General features: G+C 38.0%; 4 protein-coding genes and 1 non-coding gene across 5 annotated transcripts; 3 read left to right on the forward strand and 2 right to left on the reverse strand.

The window, feature by feature from the left end:
• The first annotated feature begins 1927 nt into the window (after positions 1-1927).
• Positions 1928-2009, forward strand: TRNAL-AAG (transfer RNA leucine (anticodon AAG)). The gene has a single exon. It is a non-coding gene; the product is annotated as a tRNA-Leu (tRNA).
• A 36-nt stretch (positions 2010-2045) lies between these two features.
• LOC145706108 (sodium-dependent glucose transporter 1B-like) lies at positions 2046-3371 on the forward strand. Its single transcript, XM_081783627.1, has 4 exons — positions 2046-2317; positions 2361-2686; positions 2730-2833; positions 2872-3371. The coding sequence occupies exons 1-4, from the start codon at positions 2080-2082 to the stop codon at positions 3290-3292; spliced, it is 1089 nt and encodes a 362-aa protein (XP_081639753.1). The 5' UTR covers positions 2046-2079; the 3' UTR covers positions 3293-3371.
• On the reverse strand, positions 3369-12503 carry LOC145701340 (uncharacterized). The gene is made up of 14 exons (XM_081778561.1): positions 12450-12503; positions 12110-12190; positions 6474-6589; positions 6070-6348; positions 5868-6030; positions 5726-5821; positions 5569-5680; positions 5295-5504; positions 4941-5067; positions 4666-4893; positions 4189-4335; positions 3896-4149; positions 3744-3852; positions 3369-3561 (listed from the first exon to the last, which is right to left on the reverse strand). Exons 1-14 carry the CDS (start codon positions 12501-12503, stop codon positions 3414-3416), a joined length of 2124 nt encoding a protein of 707 aa, XP_081634687.1. The 3' UTR covers positions 3369-3413.
• A 3044-nt stretch (positions 12504-15547) lies between these two features.
• LOC145704366 (uncharacterized) lies at positions 15548-16613 on the forward strand. Its single transcript, XM_081781816.1, has 3 exons — positions 15548-15649; positions 15691-16277; positions 16330-16613. Exons 2-3 carry the CDS (start codon positions 16103-16105, stop codon positions 16587-16589), a joined length of 435 nt encoding a protein of 144 aa, XP_081637942.1. The 5' UTR covers positions 15548-15649; positions 15691-16102; the 3' UTR covers positions 16590-16613.
• A 146-nt stretch (positions 16614-16759) lies between these two features.
• Positions 16760-26595, reverse strand: LOC145703875 (uncharacterized). The gene is made up of 7 exons (XM_081781274.1): positions 25733-26595; positions 25480-25586; positions 24373-24609; positions 18279-18732; positions 17678-18181; positions 17159-17321; positions 16760-17094 (listed from the first exon to the last, which is right to left on the reverse strand). Exons 4-7 carry the CDS (start codon positions 18684-18686, stop codon positions 17027-17029), a joined length of 1143 nt encoding a protein of 380 aa, XP_081637400.1. The 5' UTR covers positions 18687-18732; positions 24373-24609; positions 25480-25586; positions 25733-26595; the 3' UTR covers positions 16760-17026.
• Positions 26596-26798: the final 203 nt, after the last annotated feature.

Consider the following 26798-nt stretch of genomic DNA (forward strand, 5'->3'; position numbering starts at 1 on the left):
TTATGGCGAGAAGGGAAAACGGCTCGCGTACTTAACATTGATCTAAGGTTATCGTTAATAATTTGCGAGATGAACCGGGCATATTCCGAGCGTCTTCATGTGAAATGCAAGGCTCCCGCAAATCTTACTTTGATACAAATTAAAGGCGGAGTACACGAGATAGGTCTAAGAGAAAACTGCGTGGTTTCATTGGAGATACGCCAGAATGGAATCGAAGCGTTTACGGAATTTGTCGCTCGAGACATGAGGGGCAAAACAATAAAAGATATATCGGGGATGAAGGTCGCGTATAAACTGAAGGAGGAAACAGCGAAGACATTCGAGAATCTTGACAAAGAACTTCGTCTCTTCATTTTGGAATTCAATCCGACATTCAAGTAATACAAAAATGTTCTTCCTTTTTAATTATTGAGTAATTAATTTCAGATTTTTCATTGAATTTCATTCCGTACAAAGGCAAGACGTTTTCTTGGAAAAAGTATCTTCATTAGGCGGAGTAATCTTTATCGCATAATCAATTATTATATACATTCAAACGTGTAGCTCCTGAAAAGCAGATACTTTGGGAAGATCTCAAAATGCAAGTTTTGTAAGTCGCTCTATGAGCGGCTTGTCACGGTCATTTTCATCCATGATGTCTTCGGATACAAAGAAACCCCAACGAGATGAGGATCTTCTTTTCTATTTCAAAGAACTTAGCATTCATCGACTCAATGTTATTAGGAATTATGAACGAAAATTGAAAGAAAGTGCCGACAAAGAACATAAGTTCAAAAAAGTTGAGGCCCTTATCGGAGAAGTGAACAATGTACTCCGAGATGGTAGCACATCTAATAGTCTACCGTCCCTAAGAACAGAATCCGAAAGCAACTATTCAAATACTTTCGAAGATGATTTTTCCCAGCCTAATGATGACTACTAATGATGATTCACAGCTTCAGAAGGCTCTGATCTTGGTTTCAACAAGAGAATATTCCGAAGATAAAATTCTGAATATTACATAATCACTTCAACTAACAAATTCGGCCGCTGTGCACAAATTTGCGGATCTAACATTCATTTTTATTCTGTTATAAAACTCAACATCAAATTTACTCTTGGTTCTTTGCATCACAGTACTACGAATAAAATTCACTTCAATCAAATTTTTACCCCGGCAATGAAAGTTTCGGCAGAGATTGAAATCAACAAGGAGAATTCTTCAAGTCCTGGCTTGAAAAGAGCTCTGATCTTTCAGCAATTTGAGAGCAAATTTATCTTTGATTTTAAATGCCATAAAAATCATCTACTTCAGCCTTTTGAATGACTGTAGGATCCAATTAAGCCAAGTAAGAAGCAGTTTTCTAATCACGAACCCGTAGGTTCGGCTCTACCCAATCATCCACTGCTGATTATGGCACCATGCCAATATGTAGAATTAATCAGTCAATTTTTCATCCAATTTTCCGAAATTCTGACAGCAAATCGTAAAAAAAAGATAGAGAAAGAAATGAGTCAAATAAGCAAATCAGCGCCTCTTTTAGCCAGAAAAAGAGATAGCAAGGGCGAAGATCAGAATGAAGAAGAAGGAACCAAGTCCTCTGGGAATAAATGGAGCATTTTGTTCCTACTTGCTGTTTCTCTTGCAAGGAACAGTTTAAATGCATCGTTTTGTTATTAAAGATAAAGAAATAGTAGCAACTCAGAAAAGGGTTGCCATGGGGATTTTCAACTCGATAACTGGACCTACTCTTCCCGTTCTAGCGCAGGAAAGAGGAGATTAATATCATTAGAATCTTGACTTCTTGGTGATATTCTCATTAAAGCATGTCTGTAAATCACCAACCACCGTCAGTTGGATATTCTCCGGCCGATCCGTTGGATTCCTCATCGGCTCAGGGCAGGGCTCCTTTGTGATAAGAGCTTATCACTAGGAAAGCGCCTTCAAGACTGGATGGCCGAGCGGTCTAAGGCGTTGGATTAAGGCTCCAATCTCTTCGGGGGCGTGGGTTCGAATCCCACTTCAGTCAAACCTTTTTGAAGATTCTAGAGCCCGAACAAGCACTTTCCTCCGTCTTCGACCGTTTTGGGATTTCTCAAATGCTCATGCTCTCTATCAGCGTTTTGCTGTGCGCAGTTGGCTTGGCCTTGATGCCGATTTTGACGGATCTTTGGCTCTTGATCATTATTGTGACGATGACGGGAATTATTGCTGGATACATTGATGCAGCGATTCAGTGCATTATGTTGAAAGTCTGGGGAGCAAAGAAATCGGCGTCGATTTTGCAGCTTCATCATTTTACCTTTTCTATCGGTGCTTTTCTCTCTCCGATTTTAGGTAAATAAAGGCCTTAGCAGATGATTTTAATCAATTATTCTAGTGACACCATTCTACAGCGGCGACGATGATGTTTGCGTCGACGATACTGATGACAACAACGACCCAGTATGCATTGGAATAGGCGACAATAATGCAATTTTGACCCCATTTCTCATCTCTGCTGGTTTCATCGCGGCTGTTTTCGGTCTGATGATTTGGCTGTATTTTGTCGACATCACGGAGAAAATCAAGGAAGACAATCAAGAATCCGCGGATGAACGAAAAGAAGATGCTCTTGGTGATTTATGGCATTACTTTATCCCCGTGATCGTTTTCTACTTCTGCATTGTTTCTGGTGAAAATGTTTATCAGTCGAATATCTTTTCGGTAAGAAACATGACCTTGTCTCATTTCATAAAGAAAAACTCAGTATGCTGCGTGTAAAGTCGGATGGGACAGTCGGAACGCTTCGATTCTCAATTCGATCTTTTGGGCTGGATTCGGAATTGGCCGGGGATCAGGAATTTTCTTCAGGTGGAATTTTTTTCTTTCAAAAATAATATTTTATTAAGCCGTCTTTTACGACCAAGAACATACATCCTCATCGACCTGTTAATTTGCGCTCTAACGGCAACTTTTCTCTCAATTTTCCCCACTAACGAAATCATGCTCTGGATTGGCTCCTTCACTTACGGCCTTGGAATCGCAACACTGTACTCTTGCGGAATCAGTTACAGTCACGAGCTGACGAATGTCTCGGGAAAGTGGATAGTCGTTTTTGGAATTGGAAATGCCATCGGAGCAATGTCGATGCCGATCGTTGGAACGGCTCTTGTGTTTGACTCCGGAAGTCCAGAATCGCTGATGTATCTTCTCGCCGGTCTTACAGGGCTGAACATTCTGGCGTTTGGTGGAATGCATCTTTTGGGGACTGTTTTTGGTCCTTTGCCAAAGCTGCTCAGAAAAACCGCGGAAAAAGAATCTTCATTTTAGAATTTTTTTTTCATCTTATTAGAATAAATTTTGTTGAAAATTGAATATTTACTGTATTGAAGAATTGGCAGTGCTTGGTAATAAATAATTGTTGAATGGAAGTGATGATTGAAGTAGATTTTCAAGGTGAAACGCCGATGAATGCGTTCCTCCTCGTTCGTTGCTGGTGATCCTCTTCGGTGACTTCGAAGGAAACATTTTGAGGAAAGGTGCAGGAGCCGTAAGAGACGCTGCGATTCCAACTGTCAGTTTTATTTACATCGATTTTTCTATGAAGATAAAATGAGAAAACGCTTACCAAGAAATAATTCGTAAAAATTGATAAAAAATATTTTTCTTTTATAAAAATTGGAAACAAAAACATACGTCGGAGGGCTTTTTGAAAGGCTGTTTGAAGTCTTAATAAAAATATTCGATTATCATCCCTTTTTCTAGTCAAAAACAAACTTACCGATCTTGGTCGGACTCTGGATTACTCGAAAAGGTCTCACCAGAATCGATCGTTGAGTCTGTTGCAACTTCTCTCAGCGCCGCCAGCAGCGATTTAATACTGCTGATTTCTAATCAACTACAGTAAGAGTGTCTTCATAACTTCTGTCTTACCTTGCTTCACGACTTCTTGTTTCTCCTCGAGCCCTTTGATCTGATTGCTCAATTTTCCTATCAGATGATCTTGCAGAATTATATTCGATTGTTGTCTCTCCCTTTTTTCCTGATCACGGGATAGGTCAGGTGAGGAGATCTCAGAGGAGATCGTTTCCGGATGACGATGGGAGTTGGAGTGGGAATGGGAGTTGTCATCGTTTGAGTTTTCCACTTGATTGGTTTTTAAGCTCTTTAGCTTGTCCATCAAAGAGCTGAATTTTTGTCGGAAGCGAAGGAGAAGCAGTACTTACACAGGACTACTGGCTTTCTTCCTGATCGATCCATTTTTGGACGGTGCTTCGGAGCAAAGTGCACTCTTATCCTTGATTTTCCCGTTGACAGCTTTTGTCTTTCCCTTGAATTTTGAATTCAGGGCATTTCTTCCTGCCGACAGCCATCTTAAATGAATCATAAAAAATGAACAGGGCAGTTTTCTCGGTAAAAAATATACTTCTAATTCTTGAATGTGATGGTTTCAAGAATATCTCGTTTGATGAATAAGTTGTTAGTCTTGTTAGTTTATTGATTAAAGCTGGCAGAGGATGCTAAATTTTTATTTTTTCTTACAAGCGCCTTATGCGGGATCTGCCCTCGCAGATAGTTGAAAGCGGAGATATTCTTCTAAAATATGAGAGCGTAATTTTTGGAACTATACTGTATGTTTCACACAGTATCAGACTTGAGGTATACCTCTCTCTGAATTTGCGATGAATCATGAAATTACTTACTTAAGTTTTGTATTATTTTCATTGACCGGAGTCGAGTTGCCTCCTTTTCTGACCATTTTTTCAAGCGCATCAAGTTTTCTGGAAATATACGTCGTCGTTATCGCTGTGTCATCGACCAAAAACTCTTTTTCCAACGATTGACCGACGGTTTCCGTCGACGTTTTCACACGTCGCCATTGCCAGAGAGCGTCGACATATGATTTGTGCGCGTGTCGACGGAGTCGATATCTATTTCATCACGCCGATCAATAATAGAAAAGAATTCAATGAATTACTTGGTAAAAGTCATTCTTCGGGCGAATCCGTTTCCTCCTTCGTTGTCGCGGTCTTTTTGACGCTGGTAGAATCGCCAAGTCGCTTGAATGAGTTTTGCAGCGGCGTGCCGACGAATCTGATCAGCACCTGAAAATTTCGAAATGTTTTTGAAGTAAAATTGAATTACAGTAATATTATAAATTTTTTTTAATAAATTTTAAGTAAATATTTTGCAACTCGCGGTAGAACTGCTTCTGAACAGGCAGCAGATATTATTTTTTCCAGATCAATGTTACTGTTTACAATTTTTGGAAAATGTTCGAACTAAAAACATCGTTATGGTGTTTAATGATAGGCTATCATTGATAGCTTACGTTGTTTTTCTACGGATGCCAAAATCCTCTTCTCATCCGGCGGAATCACCAGCGTATCTGATAAAACTCCAACGATCAAAGCAGTTTGAAATATTCCCAAGAGAGACAGAAGCGAGATGATGATTCTAGAGAGCCAGTAGCAAGGAGTGAAATCTCCAAAACCGAGATTTGTGATTGTTACTCCCATCATCCAAACAACATCCGTGTACTCTGAAATTCAAATTATAAGAGTCTTCAAAGAAAAACCCTTCTGAAGAGTTTTGAATTGACGTACCCATGCATTTTCCGCGAAGTCGCTCGAGGGCAAAAACAATGTATCCGACGGCAAATACGTTGAATAAGTAAAGCGCCATTAACATGGGAAGCGGTTTCTTTAGAAAGTAGCTCTAAATAATGCATGAAAAACACTTGATACTTGGATGCCTTCTGACCTTCAGAAGAAAGGTTGAAGACAGCTTCACCGAAGCAACCGTTTTGAGAATCTCGGTCATTCGATGATATCGCATCGGGTGGTGTTCTCGCATGTACTGAAAAGATTTTAAGCATATTTATGGATGAGGACAAAGAACATACCTTGACGATATGATAAAGCCTCGCAAAAGTAACAAGCTGCATTTCTGTCGGAAAAAATTTCGGGAATCCTGGCGGTAAGTGAATGACGCATAATATCAGTTCTGCATAAAGTGCTCCAGCAAGAGGGGAGAAGAATAAGTTCACTGAGTCCGAAAGATGATGCCTAAAACTTATAACTCGAAAGAATGCTATTTCTTGTCACCTGACAACAAGAAGTCTTCTCTCTAACTCGGAGTACCACCAAATCAAGCCGACGGTCAAAACCGTCAAGACGGAAATTGTGACTCTGACTGCAAAAGCCAGTGCTTTGAAAAAGTGTCGTTTTGTCTGTTGCCCGGGATTGTTTTCGAGGATCGAGCTATTTTGAGTTGCATTTTCGTTCCATGAAAATTGGCATCCAGGATTTTTTACGACGCAGGTGTCTTCAACCACTCCCACGATGTCGCCCTTTTCTTTGTAGTTGAGTTCTATGTCCAGTATGCTTAATACAGTAATTGAGGAAATTGAGGGATAAAATAGTGACACCCTTATTTAATCTTTTTTTGTTGAAAAATAGAGCATATGACAAATGAAAGTCTTCATGAAAATTCACAGTCTCTTTCATACCTGAATACTACTGTAATAACAGCAACAGCCAGTAATGCCGCGCTAGCTTGCCGTAGACTTCTGTAGACTCGAACCTTGAGCAGCTCTTTCCGTTCAAACTCCGCCACATCTCGCCACTATTCACGGTTTTTTCGATTTCAAAAAACAAGAAAAAAAATGTTCTCTTCCTTGATTTCAAAGAAAAATTTCACAAATTTTGAGTAGAAATTATACCTTTTTAAATCTTTCAAGTAGATGGTCGATTTTCGGCTTGACAAACATCTCTTAGAAAAAAGAAGTTAGCATCTCTCCAGTTCTCTTGCAACGGGAGAAATGGGGTCTGAGATTTGGCATAAAGTCGGATCACGATCGAATCCGAAAATAAATTGGAAAATATAAAATCCTCCCAAAGGACCAGAATCAGCAGAAAAAATTCGCTCTCTCTTTTTCGTCGAAAAAAACTGAGTTCAAAATATTTAGCAATCGTCGACTGACAAAAAAGGCCTTGGCAATTGGTGAGGCTTTATTAACCTTTTTTCAAGGGTAATCTTATTTGGTGGTTTCAGAGTTCAAAATAAAAACTAAGGAGTCTATTTTGACATAATCTCAACAAAAAGGGATGAACCCTATTCGCGATCAACACCATTTTATGACTCATTTTTGACCCTTTTTAGGGGGTAGGCTTCATTTCCCCAAGAGCTTCATTTCCCCAGAGCTTCATCTCCCCAAGACCTTCATTTCCCCAGCCTGGGCAGATGAAGCTCTTGGGGAGATGAAGCTCTGGGGAAATGAAGCTTTAAATTGCGTGGGCAAGTTGTACTTAGTGTTCAATGGCTGAGCAGGGCTGTGCAACAAAACTTATTTTTCATTAACTTTGAAAGTCTTAAATATGTGTTCATAAAAGAAAAAAGTCTTTCTTAGCCATCATAATAATGTTTTCCTTCTTTATGAAACGTCGTTCCTTAATAATTATCGCACAATAATCGAGCTTAAGGGGGTGGTGGTCGAAAATTAGGATTTTTAATAAATGACGATAAATAAAGAAATATAAAAAAAAAACGGTAATATGCGAAGTTTGAACCGGTAACTTTCCATTGTCTAGCAGACTTATTCAATAGAAACAGTTTTGATAAAATATTTTGGATACATGTAATTTTTGAAAGATATAACTTGATTTTATTTTATTATTGCAACGAATTCGTGTTCAATACGAAAAGGATTAATATTTCTCAAAAAATTCTTGAAATTTTCCTTTTTTTTCTTAAATATTTTAAAAGTCGAATAAGAGCTTCATTGGCCGAAGAGCTTCATCTCCCCAAGAGCTTCATCTGCCCAGGCTGGGGAAACGAAGCTCTTGGGGAGATGAAGCCTACCCCTTTTTAGGAGTTGTTTTCAAAAAATTGTAAAAAAAGTTTTCGTACTTGTATTTTTTCTTATGATTTTTGTATTGGACATTCGTCTAGAATTCTCCTCCTCTTCGACAAAAGCCCGACAAATGGAATATCTCCTCAGAAAATAGCCATAGCGCAAGTCCGAGTGGGAAATGAGCTCCGACTTGCGCTTGCTGTTTGTCATTCCTCGATAATTGCAAATGGCCATTCTCTGTCGAAAGTAATTATTTTTCCGGAGCCGCTTCGATAAAAAGAAATAAAGCACCCAACTACAAGCACACATCAAAAGCAACAACAAGCTATGTATAACTGCCACATAACTATTGGAAAAAAAAGAAACGGCGAAGAAGATGCTGAATGCAGAAGATGATACATTATCGGAATATTGGAAATTGTGACAGACGAAAAAATGAGTCTATCTTCATCAGAATTTACCTGTTTCTCATGTAAACCCCCTTATTTTCCTTCATCAAATCCGTTAAAATGGGGTTGTCAGGAACACACAAAATATCCCGACATATTTTGCGTGAAAAATTTCAACCAATTAGAAGCCTGGATTCGGCAAACCGGCCAATCAGAACCCTGGATTTGGCAAATTAGCCAATCAGAAGCCTGGATTCGGCAAACTGGCCAATCAGAAGCCTGGATTTGGAAAACTGGCCAATCAGAAGCCTGGATTCGGCAAACCAGCCAATCAGAAACCGAGAAGCCGCCCACGCAAAATCCCCCGAAATTTTTTTCTCGGTTCCTGACGCCACCCTAAATGGGGACTCTTTATTTGATAAGGGTATCAGTGATACCGTATCACTTACTTTGTAAAACTTGAATTCCCCTCATAAAAGTTCTTGTTCTTTCTTTTTTTGTCCCTTTCTCTCCTTCAAATGTTTAGCGAAAAAAACGCAGTGGTTGAAAGTGAAGGTGCGGCATGTTTGAAAATCTGAGATGATCCGGCTGCGGCGAACCTGGCGAAAGAATACAGAAAAACGCTGCTCATCCAGAATAGAAAAACGCGCAGAACAGCTGTTACTATCCAAATTCAGCATTTTTTGATAGTGAGAATTATTAACTTCGATCTTATGTTTCTTCGATCGCGAATGAGACTATCAGCTTGACGTTAGACGACCTTGAGTCTACCGACTAAGCATCAGTTAATAAGCTCAAGTCCGAGGAGAAAGTCCGCTGTTACTGTAACTCAAGGACGACCTGTTTAGCAGTTACCGTATTAACCTAATTTATCGAAGAATTGAAGCTTTTTTATAATAAAAAGAAAAGATTTAGATCAAAAAAGTGCGTTTTGATCATTTCGTCAATGTCGAAAAGTCAAGGAATGTCGGAAATGTCAATAATGTCAGGAGTGTCAGTAATGTCAGCATATATCTGCTATCTTATCCAACTTAGTAAGGGATTTATTTAAGATTTCTATAAGTGACATTTTTGACATTCTTGACATTCCTAACATTTCTGCCTTAGTCATTATCCCCCTGACAAAAAGAAAAAATAAAGCAAGAAACAAATGATTTTTTCCTTCGCTCAAAACCGCCTCCTGAAAAAGAAATTTCAACTGCATCAATTATCTTCAACTCTTCAAGTGTTTCTTTGTTGTTCTCTTTTTATTTTCTTCATTTATGATAATTATTTCTCAGGAAATGTTTCTCGCAAAGGCGCTCCTGGAAAAAAAGCTCACCGAGAAAATCAGGTTTTTTCTCGAAAGCTGATTAGGGCGGATGAGCTTGTTAAAAAATCATCGGTTTCTTGCGCACAAGGGGTTCATGAATTAAAAATAAGCTGTACTCAGCTTGGTGAACGAGTGGTTCCAGTTCTTTTTTAATGTTTGGATGAAAAGATAGTCTTCCTTGAATTTCAAATTCAAAGTCGGAACTCGGATCAAAAATCGATATGAAAAAGAAAAAACACGATTGACAAAGGGGTTCTTCCGTTTAACGCAAATTTGAGCATCAAAATAAGGGTGTCAACAAAAAAGGTGAAAACTCTTTAACATTAACTCCGAGTTGAAGGGAGACCCTTAATCAGATTCGGCTTAAAATTTCAAAGACTTACTCATTGGAAATATCGTCAGATCAACAGAGTGTCTTGCTCTTTTCGAGATATCTTCTGAAAGATCAGATACTCTTTGACCCTATTTTTTTGTTCAAAAAGGAATATTATTCTTTATCGACTTTCAGAAGTCTAAAAAGGAAAGGACATTGTCTCGGCAAATATGCCATTTTAATTTTCATTAATTTGCAATAGGAATTATTGGAAATCATAGCCAACTAACAGTTCTTAAAAATACACGAATCGTAACCCTAACCCTAACCGTAACCCCAACCCTAACCCTAAGATTTCTAGAGCTTTTCTTTTTGAACATTTCTGGTGCTGAAATAAGTCTCTTATATCATTCTTCATTTTTTCAGCGAGAAATAAAAGGAGTTCTCTCCACTTAATTTGTCTAAAAGAAAACTACTGATTCAATTTAACTGAAAACGGACGCGCCGTTTTTTCGGGCAGACTGAGCCATCTCGGATAATCGCCAAAAACGCATTTTAGCGGGACTGAAAATCCAGCAACTACAGACGTAGATTTTAAGGGGATTTATCTTTAAACACGCTTGTCAAATTTGGAATACAGTAGATTTTGATCTGTAACTCAATCTTTCTCTGAAAAAAGATAACACGAAGGCCTCAAGATTGGGTTGAAAATTTAATCCAATCAAAGGTCTTTATGGCACTTAAGAGCCAATAAAAAGCAAAAACGTCGTTTTCACAAAAATTTGACCAATCAAAGCGAAGCTCTCGAATTTTTTGTTTCGACTCTAGAAATCAACAGTTTAGGTCAAAAAACCATCGAAATTTCCTCCCTTTTTTACGAAACTCTTAATTTCTAGAGTCAAAACAGAGAAATATTGAGCTGCGCTTTGGTTGGTCAAATTTTTCGCGTAGGCAAAGTCTTTGCTTTTGATTGGCTCTTGCGTTGGAAAAATCTTGATATAACGGACGATTACCTATTTGATTCGCTATCTTTTTACTTACGGACATTATTCGCCGAATTGGTGGAAAAGAAAAAGTTCATTGTTTCGTTGACTTTGTTCTCCCCTCTCTTTTCATTCAGTAAAACAACAGTTCTATCTGAACCTTGCATTTTACTCCTCTGAGGCAAGGCAGACTGGAGTAATTAAATTTCTTCTCATCAAGTGGATTTTCGAAAAAGCTCCGATAATCCGGGGATTTCTGGTTATTGCAAAATATCGACTTGGTGATTTGGAAGCAAGGACGAAGAAAAAAGGGAGTTTGCCGCTAATTGCTGGCAGGGATGACACTTTGGAATGGTCTGAAGGTCGGAGGTCGCGAAGACCGGGCGGGATGGACTTTTTTATCGATAAACCGTTCCTGTCGTGCACGAAGAAAGAACTCTGTCGAAAAGGATCTCTTTCGTCTTTTTTTAAAAGGCGATTCTTCGCTCTAAATTTTTAAATTTTAAATTAAGGGTGTCAACAATGATTTTGGGCACATATTACCCAATCGTTGTTGACACCCTTAAAAAATCAATTAATTTTTGGAAAAAAATTGAGCCCATTTGTCCTTTAAAAATTTTGCGCGGAATGCTTTGCGCCGCGTGGCCCTGGAACACGAGCCAATTTTTGTGGTTTTCGAAGAACTCTCTGCTCCAGTTGCTTTTTCGAGCGTCTTTTGTAATTTGCACTGGGTTGGGCATTTTTCTCTGGGCACGCGGCGGGTTTTTGCAAATCACGAAACCGGCAAAATCCCCAACAAGGCCGAATCAGATAGATTACAATAGTCGCCCCTACTCTGCCTCAGCTTCGCAAAGCCGAGGTATATGTATCGCTACGTGAGTTGGATACCTTTCACATTTGTTACGTAATCAAAACTTTTTATTTTCACATATTGTAGGAGTATTTATTTTGGTTATTTTATTTTTCTGACATTAAAAAATTATTTTAAAAGTGGTATTCCCACGGCACCAGAAAATACTTAATATTTCAGAGTTTGTTCATAATTTTGATTTCAATTTTTTGCCAGCCTTACCAGCTCTTTTCAGAATTATGGTTTTCATGAGAAAAACTCAAATAGGGGATATTAATTCGGGAGGTGTCTGGAACCGACAAAAAAATTTCGAAAAATTTTGCATGCAAATTTTCAACCAATCAGAAACCTTCATTTGGGCTACCGGCCAATCAGCAACCGAGTAGCCGCCCAAACAAAATTTGTCGAAATCATTGTTGGTTCCTGACGCCACCCCCTTAATTACCTTGTCTCCATTTTCACAGATAACTGTAACCGTATCAGTTGTATCAGCTGTATTTGCTCGAAGCATCACCTTTGACATCGACTAGAAATTTATTTTTGAATTTTTGAATTTTTATTTTTGTGTTTTTTTTATGAAAACCTCGTTGAGGATGTCTTTTGAAAAGATATTCTTGAACGAAAGTCCGGATTTTCTTCGACTCTTTTCGGCCATTTCTTTCTCTCTTTCTCTTTGAAAGAAGCCGAAGGCGACTCTGTCATATGAGTAACGTAAAAGTCTTACGAGTATTTCGGACATGTCACATAAGGGTCTGATCGCCAGTTTAAATCAAAGAGAGTCTTACCATTGGAATATCGCAGTTTTGAAACATGTCTTCCACTTTACGCCGTTCTGACATATTTTCACAGGCTAAATTGCTTGTTATCCTCCGGTCAAAGTTATGGACACCATCTTCTGTCAATCAGACTCAGCCGAAAAAAAAGTTCATCGATTTTTTAACGCTAAAAGGTTGAAAAATGGCTTTGTAGAAGATTCATTGAAAATAAAGATTTTTCTAAGGGAATTTTTCTTAAGGGGATATCTAAAATGACGGGCTAAAAATGAGGAGGTGTCAGGAACAGACAAAAAATTTCGACTAACTCCGCATTGAAATTTTCAACCAATCAGAAGCCTGGATCTGGCTCACCGGCCAATCAGCAGCCGAGGAGCCGCCCACGCAAAATTTGTCGAAATTTTTTGTCGACTCGTGACACCAACCCCTAAAATTTTTTTTGTATCAATTTTAAAAATTGATTCTTGACCACTGAAAAGGTAATACCTACGCTAAGGACAAAACTCTGTTACCGTTCTTTATCTTCAATTTATTTTTTTTCTTCTTGTTCTTTTTTTCTCTTTTTGGTTGTTTTATGTCGACCGTAGAAAGTCCTCTATCTTCGCTCCTGATCGGTCGGATCAAGTGACTAGCTAAATTAAATTTGACAAGTGAGAAAGTTCGATGAAAACCTCAATCTTCGATAATGTCACATGAACAGTCGATTTTACTTATTTTGGATTCTTCTCTTGCTCTGCGGATTACTCTCAATGAGATGTTTATGTAAAGCGATAAGCTGCTGTCCGTTTTGGTAGAAGTTTCTGATTGAGAAACTGAATTGATTCATTGCTCCTCAAAATCAACTGCCTTCAGTTTATCAAAAGAAACTTTTAATCTAAACTCGGCAACCTGTGGAGGAATCCTGTGTCAGAGACCCTGAGTGAGGGTCTAAAATATAAAAAAGCGAAGCCGCTTTTCGGCTTTATATACTAAAAAGCCGCAACGCGGCTTTTTCATCAAAAAATATTTGCCAATTTTTTTCTATTTTTTTAGTAAAAAACACCATTTATTGAAATTTTACTCGATATTTCGATTGAACGAATTTTAGATTTCGGGATTGGGATAATCGTCACGTGGAGTGCTTGTTTATAAACGATCTTTGCGGTCTTTGCTTTCGAGTCTTGAGTCTCGACTCGTATCTAGGTCATTCTCAAAATATCCTTGGATGTATCTGTTTACACGATACAGTCCTTGCCTTAGCAGCCCTTTTTTAAGCCTGACTCAGGGTCTCGAAACTAAAAGGGTTAAGAGGCACCCTTATTTGACTCCATAAGGATTGCTTCGGGCATTTTTCTTCTCACGTTTTTCTAGCGCGTTTTTCATCCAAGTTTTTTAGCGAAAAAAGTTTTGTTTCTAAATCCAGTTGTGGATTGACGCAAGTCTATTTATAACTTATAAAAATCTGCTGTTTTGATCGCGTGTTTCCACTTTCTAAAATGAGCACCATGCTCAAGAATCTGCTTGGCCAATAACACCGCCTGATAAGCCCGCCGAGAAGCGCTCAAGAGTTAAATTTTATCAGAAAAAGAAGCAGTCTCCAGAAATTCTGAGAACCGAACTTTATTGACTTAAACTAAGCAGCATATGTTTTTATATATTTGTACATTTCTACTTGTAAATGAACTTTTGGCGGAAGTCATTGTAGAGAACTTGAAAGAATGGAACAGAGAATTGAGAAGAGAAGGAGTTGTTTTGGCGCATTTTAGGACGAAATGGTGCTCCCCTTGCGACAGATTGGAGCGAGAATGGGACAGGAAAGGGTTAAATAATTTGACATTTTGGATTGTGAGTTCTAGAGCGAGGAGGCAGGAGTCGATAAAAATGCGACATTTTGTGAAAGTTTGAGCCAATCAGATGTCCGCATTCTGCCGTAAGGCCAATCAGTTTTCAGAAAAAATTGGCTTATTATCGATTTTTTGTCAGCTCATGAAAAATATTTTTAACCGAATGAAAGAGTTCAACAAGGCCCAGGACTGCAAAAATTTCAAAACTCCTTTGTCTCGACTGTGACTGTCGACTGTACTGAAAATGAAGAAATCTGCAAAAGATACAATGTCGAAAGTTTTCCGTGCATCATTTCATTCTGTGACGGAAACAAAATCTTGAAACTCGACGATGATCAGGACTGGAGCATGAAAAAACTATTTGATGAAAAATAAGCTGTTTTCTCACTCCATAAAAAGCCAAGAACGACAGAGTCTTTTCTCAAATTTGCCCAAGCTTCGATGGATTTTTTTCACGAAAAAGATGAAGGAGTGGCCTTCAGGTTGAAAAGTAAAGAAGAGCTTGATTTCGTTAAGAAATCAAACTATGATACCCTCAATGTTCTTTTTACGCAACATTATGATCTTGAAGGAAAAGCTTCAAAATTTTATCGAATTAGAAAAATTGAGCCAATCAGAATCCTTTCTTTTATTTCTTGTCCAATCAGCGCTATTTTGAAGCTTTTGAAAAGCAAAGGCAAAATTCGAACAAGTAATGGAGCAAGTCAACTTCGCCTTATCTTCAAAAACTCGATTCGTTGTCATGGACTTAGATCTCGTACCGAAAGGGACCTTCAACAGCAAGCCCTTGAGAATTCCTGCTGATAAAGCGTGGGTCGTTAGCTATCAGAATGGAGTAGAAAAGCGAAGGCAGTCCATTGATGATTTCAATATTGGCGATATGCAAGTGCTGAGAAAATTGGAAGTCGAAGCGGAGCCAATTTCGAAGATTATTCAAAAGAGGGTTGAAGCGGAAACTCCCCCAGGAAAGAGTTGATTTTGACTGAGACCTAGTTTTAAAGGTTTTTGAAGGACCAATCATAAACTCATTAAAAGGGGAGCTTATTGAAGGCGTGAAAATGCAACCTGAGGAATATCTTTATATCCAGCTTGGCGAATCAGCTGAGCTATCTGAAGCAAGAAAAACCTGGGAAAAAAGAAATGACCATGCGTGGACCGATATTTGCAATCGACCCGGTGAGTTTTGCTGGACTTTGAATGACGATGGAGAGTGTCAATTGAATGAAGGACTTGCTCAATATATTTTTCTGCTCTAGAAAAAGTTGAATCTAAGTTTTGAGCACGGATAAGACTGCATCTCCGTCGACTGCAGTGAGGACGTCATGAAGATCGAGGTCGACAATGATTTGTTGAAAACAGATGAAAATTATGAAATAAGACTTCTATCGGGTAAGTATTTGACTTACCCTAAAAGATTCACTATTTCTAAGGCGTTGATGAACAATCCTGCATTAATTTTGCCAAATTTTATCAAGACAATAAAGCTCGAAAGTCATTTCTGTCAATTCCTTACGGCGATTGTGGGATGACTGTAACAAGCTCGAGAAGAGAAGATGATTCGCCGACGATTACTTTTGAGCAGATTGTTCGATTTGATACGCTCGATATCAGGAAAGGTCTAACCAAAAAGTGCTTTTCTGTGGAAAAATCGATTTTCGAAGCAAAAATTCATTGGAAAAACCTTCAAAAAGCTTCAAACTCAATGCAAAATGCAACATTGGCGCCGAAGTCACGCTCAAACCTCGCCTCGGTCCAAACAACTCGGACTATTTCAACGTCGAAACCAAAGAATTCGACCATACGAACTCGGTCAACGGCGACTGGGGTCAACTATTCGAACTGATGTTTTTCCAAGACGAGAATTTCTCGATCAAGTCTGATCGAAATAATTTGATGGTCGGGGAACAGATCAATGTCGCGGTTTATTTGGCGAATCAGAACTTGAAGGGGGTGAAATTTTTTATCGAAAGATGTTTTATGGCGAATTCGGAGAATATGTTTTACGATATCATCAGAGGTAAGGGCGTTAGAAACCTCATTTTGCAACCTTTGCTCATGAAATTCTCTAGGAGGTTGTATATCAGAGCTCGTCTCAGGAAGATTCGCCAAAAACAACCCGTATCAAGAAGAAGACCAGCGATTTTCCTTCCGAAGTTTCAGCTTCCGTCGCACTGCTTCTCTTCATCAAATGAACTTCAATTGCGTCGTCAAGATTTGCCCCCAAAGCGAAATCGACAATGGCAAGTGTGGCATTAAGAACTCCTGTTCAGACGGGTACAAATTCGGAGAAAACTGGCTGACAGAGGAGATAGATGAGACAACAAGATAACTTTAATTCGCTTTACTGTAGATAATTTTTGCTGCTTTTTCGAAAAACATGAATAAACATGGACGAAAATGCCATATCGCTTTCTGATTCGCGCGTCATTCCCAAAGCCCCAATATCCTGCAGAAAAAAGCCATAGAATGAAACACATGAATTATCTGAATGAATTACAATTATCTTGATTTCTACCCAGCAGGAAAATTTTGGTCGTTGTTGATTTCAAAAATTTTAAATTTTCAAATGTTCAAAATTTTCTCGACCAAATTTAAAAACAGCTGGTTTTCGCCAACATTAAGTTTAAACTAAGTTTTCTAGTCTTTCGAAAAACTTAAAAAGGACCTTTTCATCCTTGGATTACTATTTACAAACAAAATGGAATGGAAAGAATGTACAGGGAAAAAATGGGCCAGTATTGGCAAGGGAAAGAATTGTTTCTTTTTTTAGACGAAAAACTCGATGCAGCCAGCTTCTTCGCAGGATAATGCTGCTCCTCCTTTATCTTGATAGTCTAAAAATGAATTTGAAATGAAGAATGAACAATTGAAAAAAGGCGGTGAAAAACGATACTGTACCAATAGACTTAGATTTCGAAGTATGCTGCCCTCGAAAGCAGTATCCAGTCAGCATGGAATTGACGCCTGCTTCGTAAAACGTCATTTTTGGCAGCTTGAACTCGGTTCGACAACATAAGCACACGAAGTTCGTTCCGTTCTGGTCTCTTCCCAGGGCGATTACCTAAAGAAAAAAAACGTGAGTTACTGTCATTACTGTCAGATAGCCAAGCTCCCGAATTGGATGCAAGTAAAAAAACATTTGAAAAAATCATTCCCAAATTTATCTTCCAGTAAACTACTTGTTTCCAGCATCGCAGGTCCTCCGGGGTCCTCCATTCGTCACATGGTCAAAGATTAAAAAAAATTTTCTCAGAAGAGATTTCTTCTCAAATAACGGAACTCTTCCAGCAAGCGGGGTCCTCCACTGGGTCCTCCGCTGCTGAAAGAAAAAGATATCCGCTCGCATGGTGTCGCTTATTAGGACTTCTTTCCTGGGCAACCCCCTACTTTTATCGGTATATGGCCGAATGGGCTTACCATATTAGTCGGGTGAGGAAGTAGACATCTCATCTCAGCATTCGAACTCGAATTAGGATTGAAACTTTTGTGGCACCTCGCACAATGTGACTTTTCATCCCTTATGTCGACGAATTTTGGCTCGACTTTGTTCGTCAAAAACGGCTTCGCAGCAAGAAAACTGGATTTCTTTTCAATTTTTGGAATCACGTGAGTTTTGTTCAACTCAATCGCGGGTTTTGCCGGCGCTGGGGTGACTTTTGCGACGATTGGGACGATGATTCGTTTGGCGTTTTCGAACTGCGACTTTGTCGAATTTTCGGAGACATAGCCTTCTGAGCCGTAGCCAGAGCTGGCCTGGACTGTTTGATTCGTCGATTTCTGGAGTGGAGACGGGGAGGAGGAGGAAGGATTGCTGGAGGTAGAAAGGGATGAGTTCTCGGCGGAGGATGATGACTCTAGAGAAGAGGAGACAGCACATTTCGAGTCGGATTTTCTCGAAGTAGAATTTTGAATTTTCTTCGGCTAAAAAGAGTTGCGTTTTGGGGCTTTTCTTCTGATTCGGAAAAATAAGGGTATCACACTAACTAAACGAGGAATTCTTTATCCCCCTATTTCTAACCTGAGATTTGGGAGTCACAGTAATTGGACTATCGCAAATCGAGCTGACAGAGCTCCCGCTCGAAATCGAAATTTCCGGGATGCTCAAATCGTCCAAGCTCTTGTCCGAGTTCTTGTCAAGTAAACTGTCGGAATTGTCCGATTTCGTTTCAATTTTTTTCACTTCAATTTTTTCTTGAAGTTTTTTCTCTTCCTTGATTTCGGGAAGTTTCGAGGTCTCTTCTTTTTGCTTTGGCTTGAGTGGAATTGCGATGATTGTTCTTTTCTTTTGCGGCGGTTTCGTTACATAAGACATCAAGGAGCTAATTTTTGTCGTTTTCACGTTTTTGGAATTGTCGATTTTTGGCGGTGAATTTCCGTGATTTGACGAAGATAGCGGATTCGTGATTTTCAATAATTTCTCGATCATTATTTTTTTCTGCTTTTTCGAGCGACTTTTTTCTTCTTCTTTTTTTCTGAAAAGGAATAATTAGAAAATGATGGAGGGCGAGAAAATAAGAGGGGAGATATTATAATTAAATTTCTGGGAGAAAAGTGAGAGAGCGAGAAACTTTTATTTTGGTTTTGTTTGAGAATACTCTAAAATTGATGAAATTAACACCTTGACTCGTTTGTGGCTGGGGAGGGTTTGATTTTGGCCACAAATAAATCAGCTATGGACACTAGAAATATATTTTTTGAGAAAACTGAAAAGTTCTTGTTTCAAGGAACGAGTATGCTCAGCTGAAAGAGCATCCTCGATTACGTATGCTGACTCAATCCGGTGGGGGCTGAAAACGGAAATTTTCGAAAAAATGGGGTCGAAATCTCGAAAATGGTGGTTCTTATGACGCCAGTTTTGGGTACTTTTACTTTTCCGTTTTAAAGGTCAATAGCTCATTTTGTAGCTCAGAGCCTGCGCTTCGCTGCAAGGTATAGATGAGCCGGTCAGTATCAGCCAAAAATTTTTTTCAGGACCTGAGAAGGTGGGTTACTTTTTCGCGATAAGCATGTCCCTTTCTTCTTTGATTTTGGCTAATTTCGTTCTATATCAGGGTTGACTGAATAATAATTGTTATAATTGCCACTTATTGCCACTTTCTGCCGGAGGACCTCCCGGAGGACCCTCTTCCTGGAAGACTAACTGCTGGAAGACCAATATAAAAAAAAATAAATAAATAGCCTTGCTTGGCCACCTATTGCCACATTAGGTCGATTTCGGTCGCTTTCTGCCGGAGGATCTCCCGGAGGACCCCTTTACTGGAAGACCAACTGCTGGAAGACCAATATAAAAAAAAATGAATAAATAACCTAGCTTGGCCACCTATTGCCACATTAGGTCGATTTCGGTCGCTTTATGCCGGAGGACCTCCCGAAGGACCCCCTTACTGGAAGACCAACTGCTGGAAAACTTGTGGGGAATGAATCTGTCTCAAGACACTCAAGCACATTAAACTCAGTCAGGGAGGGGGCCAAGCCGACCCGTAGGGGAGGCCATTCAAGCTCATTCGATTCAGTAAGGCAGGGGCGAAGCCGACCCAAAAGGGAGGTCACGCCCGTTCATATTATTCAATCAGAGTCAGGGCGAAGCCGACCCGAAGGGGAGGCCACGCCCGTTCATATTATTCAATCAGAGTCAGGGCGAAGCCGACCCGAAGGGGAGGCCACGCCCGTTCATATTATTTAATCAGAGTCAGGGCGAAGCCGACCCGTTTATTTGATAAAGTCGAAGTTAGGGAAAGGTTTGTCTCTTTTAAAATTTCAAGATCCCGAATATTTCGAGATTTTTCAAATCTTACAGTCTCCCGAATAATCCGGGAGGTGTACAACAGATTCAACGTTCGGGATTCTAAAAGGAACAAAAATTAAAGAAGACGAAAGCCAACCAGAAAAGACTTGTTAAATCCTTTATTTATTCATTCATATCGTTTTATTCATTTTTTTTTCATTTTGGTCTTCCAGCAGTTGGTCTTCCAGTAAAGGGGTCCTCCGGGAGATCCTCCGGCAGAAAGCGACCGAAATCGACCTAATGTGGCAATAGGTGGCCAAGCAAGGCTATTTATTTATTTTTTATATTGGTCTTCCAGCAGTTAGTCTTCCAGGAAGAGGGTCCTCCGGGAGGTCCTCCGGCAGAAAGTGGCAATAAGTGGCAATTATAACAATTATTATTCAGTCAACCCTGATATAGAACGAAATTAGCCAAAATCAAAGAAGAAAGGGACATGCTTATCGCGAAAAAGTAACCCACCTTCTCAGGTCCTGAAAAAAATTTTTGGCTGATACTGACCGGCTCATCTATACCTTGCAGCAAAGCGCAGGCTCTGAGCTACAAAATGAGCTATTGACCTTTTAAAACGGAAAAGTAAAAGTACCCAAAACTGGCGTCATAAGAACCACCATTTTCGAGATTTCGACCCCATTTTTTCGAAAATTTCCGTTTTCAGCCCCCCACCGGATTGAGTCAGCATACGTAATCGAGGATGCTCTTTCAGCTGAGCATACTCGTTCCTTGAAACAAGAACTTTTCAGTTTTCTCAAAAAATATATTTCTAGTGTCCTATGCGGTGGAAAGTAAATGCAATCCCATTTGGATTTTTACCAGATCAAGGATGAAAAAGATCAAAAAGAGGGTTGAATCTATTGGACTTTCCACTATCTTTTTTCTTGAAATTTCATATGAAATAAGGGCATCACTTCATTAATTTCAATTATTGAAAAAATCGATAAAGATTTCACTGAATGAAAATTATCAAAAGATGACTTTCCAAAAGCTTAAATAATTGATAAATCATGACTTGCGCGCGGTTTTATTACATCTTGCATCAAAACTTGCAAAACTCAAATGGCTGAGGACTTGAGCTAACGTCAGTGGATACTCAAGTTGAGCGTATCAATGAAGTGGAAAACGAGACCTACTCTCGAGAAAGGGGGAGGTCGTAAATCATCCCTCTGCTCAATCAGCCAGCTGCCAATCTGATAATGAGCTACAGCCAGTATTTCAAAATTTCATATTTAAAATTTTTTCATGGAAATTTTTGTCAACGATGTTTCGGACCCTGAGTCAGGTTTTCAACAAAGACTTTCGTCGTATTTTTGTGTTATGTTTTCAATGAAATTGACTCTTTACGAGTGATTTATTTTGATAAAACTGCTGGAAATAAAACAGAACGGGTAGAATTCATCGAAAAATGGTGCGGTGTTATTTTTAGAGATTGATTTCTAAAGCGCTTCCCGGAGCAGCGGTTGAGCTTTTTGGGTTGACCAAAGTGAACTCTACAAGCTCGGCCAGATTATGGATTGAATCATCGGATCAACTAACATACCCTCTGTGGCTAGAATTATGCAAAACCCGTAAAATGTTCTTTTCAAGCGATTTTTTTTCGTTTTCCTGAGAAAAAATTTGATAATTTTGATAATTTTTTTGACTTTTGGACGAAAATTCTCTCAAAGCGAATTAATTTCAACCTGTTGAATTTTCCAGGAGAAGATTTAACCGCGTGAAAATTCAGCAACGTGTGAATTTCCCTCCCCCTTCCCGAGATTCCCGATTTTGGAGCGCTGGAGCTTCACGTTTTTAGCGGATTTTAATGTGAAACCGCGAGTGTAAGTGCTGGGGTGTGATTCTTTAGTAGATGACCGTTTGGTAAATGGAGTTTGGTTAGAATGGCGCTGCCAAGTCTCGGCCCGGCCACACTGTGAAATGCGCACGGCTTCTAGGAAATCATTACTAAACAGCGAAAACCAGCGAGATGGCTTCTATAAGTAATTGCATTCTACATTGACTCGACCGTTTTCTACGCAAGAAACTCGAAAATAAAGCGAATAAAAAATTTCGAAAAATTTAAAAAGATGATTTTTTCACCATTTTCGCTGCAAGGCTTGGTTCCAAACTAATTAGTAATTACTGCCTAGGTTTGGTTATCATCTACTCTAGCGGAAGTGACGTTCACTAATTAAGGTGCTTCCCCCTTTTCGGATAAGGCTGGACGGCTGCGCCCTCGATTGTCCCACTCGCTTACGTAAATTCCGGAAGGCAGGGAAAGGCGATTAGCTCACAGCAGCTTATCCTCAGAAAGATAGCAAATACACTGTTGACACCAGAAACCGGCCCTCTCTGTTTTCAATTTGTATTTCTTGAGCCGATAAGCCTTCAACAACCGTTTGCTTGGAAAGAAACGGGAAGAAGAAAATCCACTTTGCGCATATTTTGAAAACATAAATGAATAACAGAATGCTGATATGTATAAATTCAAATATCAAATATTAAGCAAAAACGTGGGTCGTAAATTTGATTAATTCTGCCACAAGGATCAGGAGTTTTGGGGCAAACATTTTTGCTTCAAGAGAAATCTCTTCAAATTCAAACAGTTAGTTCAAATTGTGGTCAAAATGAGATCAAAACAGACCAACTAAGTGGACAGCAAGAATTTTTTAATTATCTTCTTCTTGGAGTTAATTTAATTATTGACCTTTTTCTAGCTGATTTTTCAATAAAAATCAAAAAAAATAGTAGACAAAAATTTTTTTTATTGATTTTTAAACTTTCTGACTTAATTTTGGCTAAATAAAATAAGGGTGTCACAATGTAATATCAAAAAAGATGCCTTTCGAAAGACTTAAATTTATAATTTTTTAATGAACTTTAGGGCCTGTTCTTTCTCAAAAAGCAAGCATTTTGTAACATGAAAATTCTAGCATCATTCAAATATTATTCTATTTATTTGAATCCGCCCTAAATTTGCGCAAATTGTTAACATGATTTTGATTGCTCACAAAAAAAGAACCCAGCTTCTGAGAAAAAACGTCATAACAAGTTTTATTTTACGGAAAAAATGAAATTTCCATGAGATCTGGTTTACTTTTTGGGGTGTTTGAAAACAAGCGCAATATTGAATATTCGGAAAAATAAAATTTTCAAATTTTAAATAAAAATTTTTTTGATCATTTTTTATTTAGGAATCAAACTCAAAACCGGTGGAAACGTAGAGTGGCGCTACTTTATTGATGAAAAAAATATTTTCACTTGACAGCTTCTTTTTTATATTTCGCGGTGACGAGGGGTCGGGACCTCGGAACGCAGCGAAATATTATTTTTCGGGATTAAAAATTTTGTTTAATCTTGAAATGACGAAATTTTGCATACTTTTTCGATAAATATTTTTAGATACGAGCAAGCTTAAGTTACAGTAAATGTGTTTTTTGGCATTTTAAAAATGACCAATCAAAACGCTCGATCAAGCCAAAGGACCAATCAGAAATCTCAGATTCACAAATATTTTTAAGAATTTAAAATAATGTCTTGTACCAGTTAAAACCGGTTTGATTCGCGCGAAACAAGAATTTCTAAGTTGAGAGAAAAAGACTTGACCGTCAAAGTCGAAGAATCTCAAAGAAATTCGATGTTCTAATTACGCAAATTAGTTGCGCCGGCGGAAGATCGATATTGTTTCGATCAAATGCCGATTTTACAATAATTTTAGCACCGTGAAAATATTTCATTTTAGAATGAAAACTTGGTGCATCAATGATTTTTCATCAAATACTTGAAATGAATTGCATTTGAAATTTCTTTCGAAAAAGAGAGATCTTTGCTCACTCTTCGTTTGATTGTTATTTTATCTCGAAACAGGCGCTCAGACAGACACTTGTTCAAAGAGCGATTCCAAGGGGTTTAGGGGCGTCTAAACTTTACTCAGTAAAAAGAAGGGCCATTTCATAATTTTTTAGAGCGTAAAATTGATGGAAAAGGCCGATTATCATGTAACGTGGTGTTTGGAGACAGAAAAACGATCAAATAAAAAATTGGAAAGAGATACTTGGACAGAAGTGTATTTTTGCTTAAATAAACTCAGCGAATATCGGGCGCTGGAAATTGAGATAAGCTCAAGTTTTGAGACAATTTCACGATTTTACTTTTGCAAAATTAATACTTCGAAAAAATTGATGACTTTGAGTCAAAATTAAGCCGGTTTTTAAAATCCTTCTGACAAAATTAAGATCTAGAATAGACCTTCTTCATGAACCCAACTTATCCCAGCTGACATTGATAGAATAAGAATTATTCGACCATCAAATTCGGGAAATCGAAGGTAGTAACCTTAAATATTTTCAGTTACCTTAGTTTCTTCTTTTCCCAAGTGTTATCTGTTCCTCTGACAGTCTCTTCAGTCGCCCATTTCGCCCTCTTCTCTTTCCTCAATCGTCAGAAATAATCACCTCGCGATTCAACAACAAAATTTTCAATTTCTCAAATTCACAAAACTTTCAAAAGCGTTTTTTGTTTAACCGCTCGGCGAATTATTTCGGAAGGTCGGCTTCGTTCTTCTTGGAACTGCTCCCTTTTTTTCTTTCTTCTGAAAATGGGAAGTTATTCTATTTTGTCGAAAAATATCCATTACGCGGTTTTCTAAGTTAAAAAGGACTATAATGAAAAACGTCTAAAGAACCAGAAAGTGCGGTCATCTAAGCGGCCAAGAACGAATTCCGCTACACTGGTACCAGACGAGTTATGTCAAAAGAACAAAAATTATTATAATCAACTAAAGAGATAATTCTAGTAATCCTATAATTTTCACAAAGAGCTTTAATTCGGCAACATTGAAAAATGCCTCTACAGCTTATCTATCAAAATCTCGGCTCAGCAATATCCGCTGAAAACCTGAGTCAGGCGCTAAAAGATGTTTATCGAAAATCCGGGTTGCGGCTTAAAAAAATCAAAGCCGCGCTGCGAAATGGTCAAATGAGTCATAAATATGATTAATGAGTCATATCATAAATATGACTCATTTGATTGTTTAATAAGTCATACATGTGATATATGAGTCATATCATATATATGACTCACTTGATATGACTCATTGAACGATTAATATGACTCATTTTATTATTAAATGAGTCATAGATATGATAAATGAGTCATATCTTATAGATGACTCATTTTATTGTTTAATGAGTCATAAATATGATAAATGAGTCATATCATATATAAATATATGACTCATTAGATGAGTTTTGGCAAAGCTATTTTGCGGCTTAGTTTTTGAAAAAGCCCCTTAGCGGCTTTTTGATAAAGATCTTGAAGATCCTGACTCAGGTTTTCTACACAGGTTGCGGAGCCCAGATCAAAGATTGCAAAATTTGCAATGCAAATTTTTAAAATTTGCAAAGATAATTTTCTTTTCTACAAAAAACGCTTGGTTCTTCAAAGTACGCTTGATTCTTACGCTCAAGTGAATAAATATTTTAAAATCGAGGAGTTGCGGGAGCTCGTCTGGCTGTTGTTCCACTTTGTCGTTGATTGTTCTTCTCGATCGTCTTTTTTCGGCGAACGCTATTTTAATTAAGAGTTAGAATGACTTGTTGGTGCATTTCTGGATCGAGTTTCCGGTCGGAAACGAGGCACAAAATGAGCTGGAGTTGAACAGTTATTCAATTTTCATAACCGGAAGTCGCCAAAAGAATTAAAGAATATCTTACCACGTGGAGGTTCTCGAGGGGATTCAATACAGCTCAGCTCTTGTTAAAAAATCGAATACAAAAATTGAAAAATTGATGATGAATTTGATTTTTAAAAAGAAGAGCGAGTTGTATTTTGAACCCGAAAGTAAAAGGTTTCAATAAATGAGCTCTAGAAGCTCTAGAATCTAATATCTCTGACGTTATTTTTAAGGGGAATTTAAACCAATCAATGAATTAACCAAAAGGCGAATAAAAAAGGTTCATTTTTGAGAAAAATTAAAATATTGAAACCTAACTGGTGATTTGATAAGGATTCAAGACATGGTAAAAGTGATTCTAGTCAAGAATTTCGAATCGAAAAACAAAGAAAATTGCGAAAACGAAAAAAGCGCTAAAATTTTGAATCCCAAAAAATATGGCTTCCAATGGATAATTCGTATTCAACAGAAAAAAAGAACATTATTTTGATAAAAAAATATAATTTTATTCTTATCACATTTATATCCATTTCTGTGACTGGTTCGATTATAAATTCCAAAAAAAAAATTTTTTTGAAAAAATAATTTTCGCAAAAAAAATCAGGAAATTCGGAAAATGAAATTAATAAACCGAATCTGTGGGCTTTGAAAGGGTTCGCAAAAAGGCGAGTTTCATTCTTTGCTATTTCCGAAGCATGTCAAAAATGGCCTCTAATCGCTTGGAAGAATGTTCAAAATTGTAAGTTTACGCGATTTGAAAACTTTTTCGCGAATTTAGAACCCAAAAATGAAGACGAGCTATTTCAAAATGTTAGATTTCTCAGCAAAAAAGCATATTTTATAAAGAGAAATATATCGATTTATATAACACAAAAGATAAAATACAAACTTGAGGAAACTGATTCGGGATTTTTTATAAATTTTTGAATTATTTTTCAGAAAAAAATAATTTTTTAATGAAATTTGTATAAAAAAAATTTTTCGATCAAAAATGACTCATCAATAATTTTAAAATCCGTTGCCTTTAAGGGCTTATCAAATTTTGGGTTAAGTTAAAATAACTAAAATAAAATAAGAAATATTTGAATTAATAAGCAAAAAACACG

This window comes from Oikopleura dioica, chromosome PAR, assembly GCF_907165135.1.
Source record: "Oikopleura dioica chromosome PAR, OKI2018_I68_1.0, whole genome shotgun sequence".
Classification (NCBI taxonomy): domain Eukaryota; kingdom Metazoa; phylum Chordata; class Appendicularia; order Copelata; family Oikopleuridae; genus Oikopleura; species Oikopleura dioica.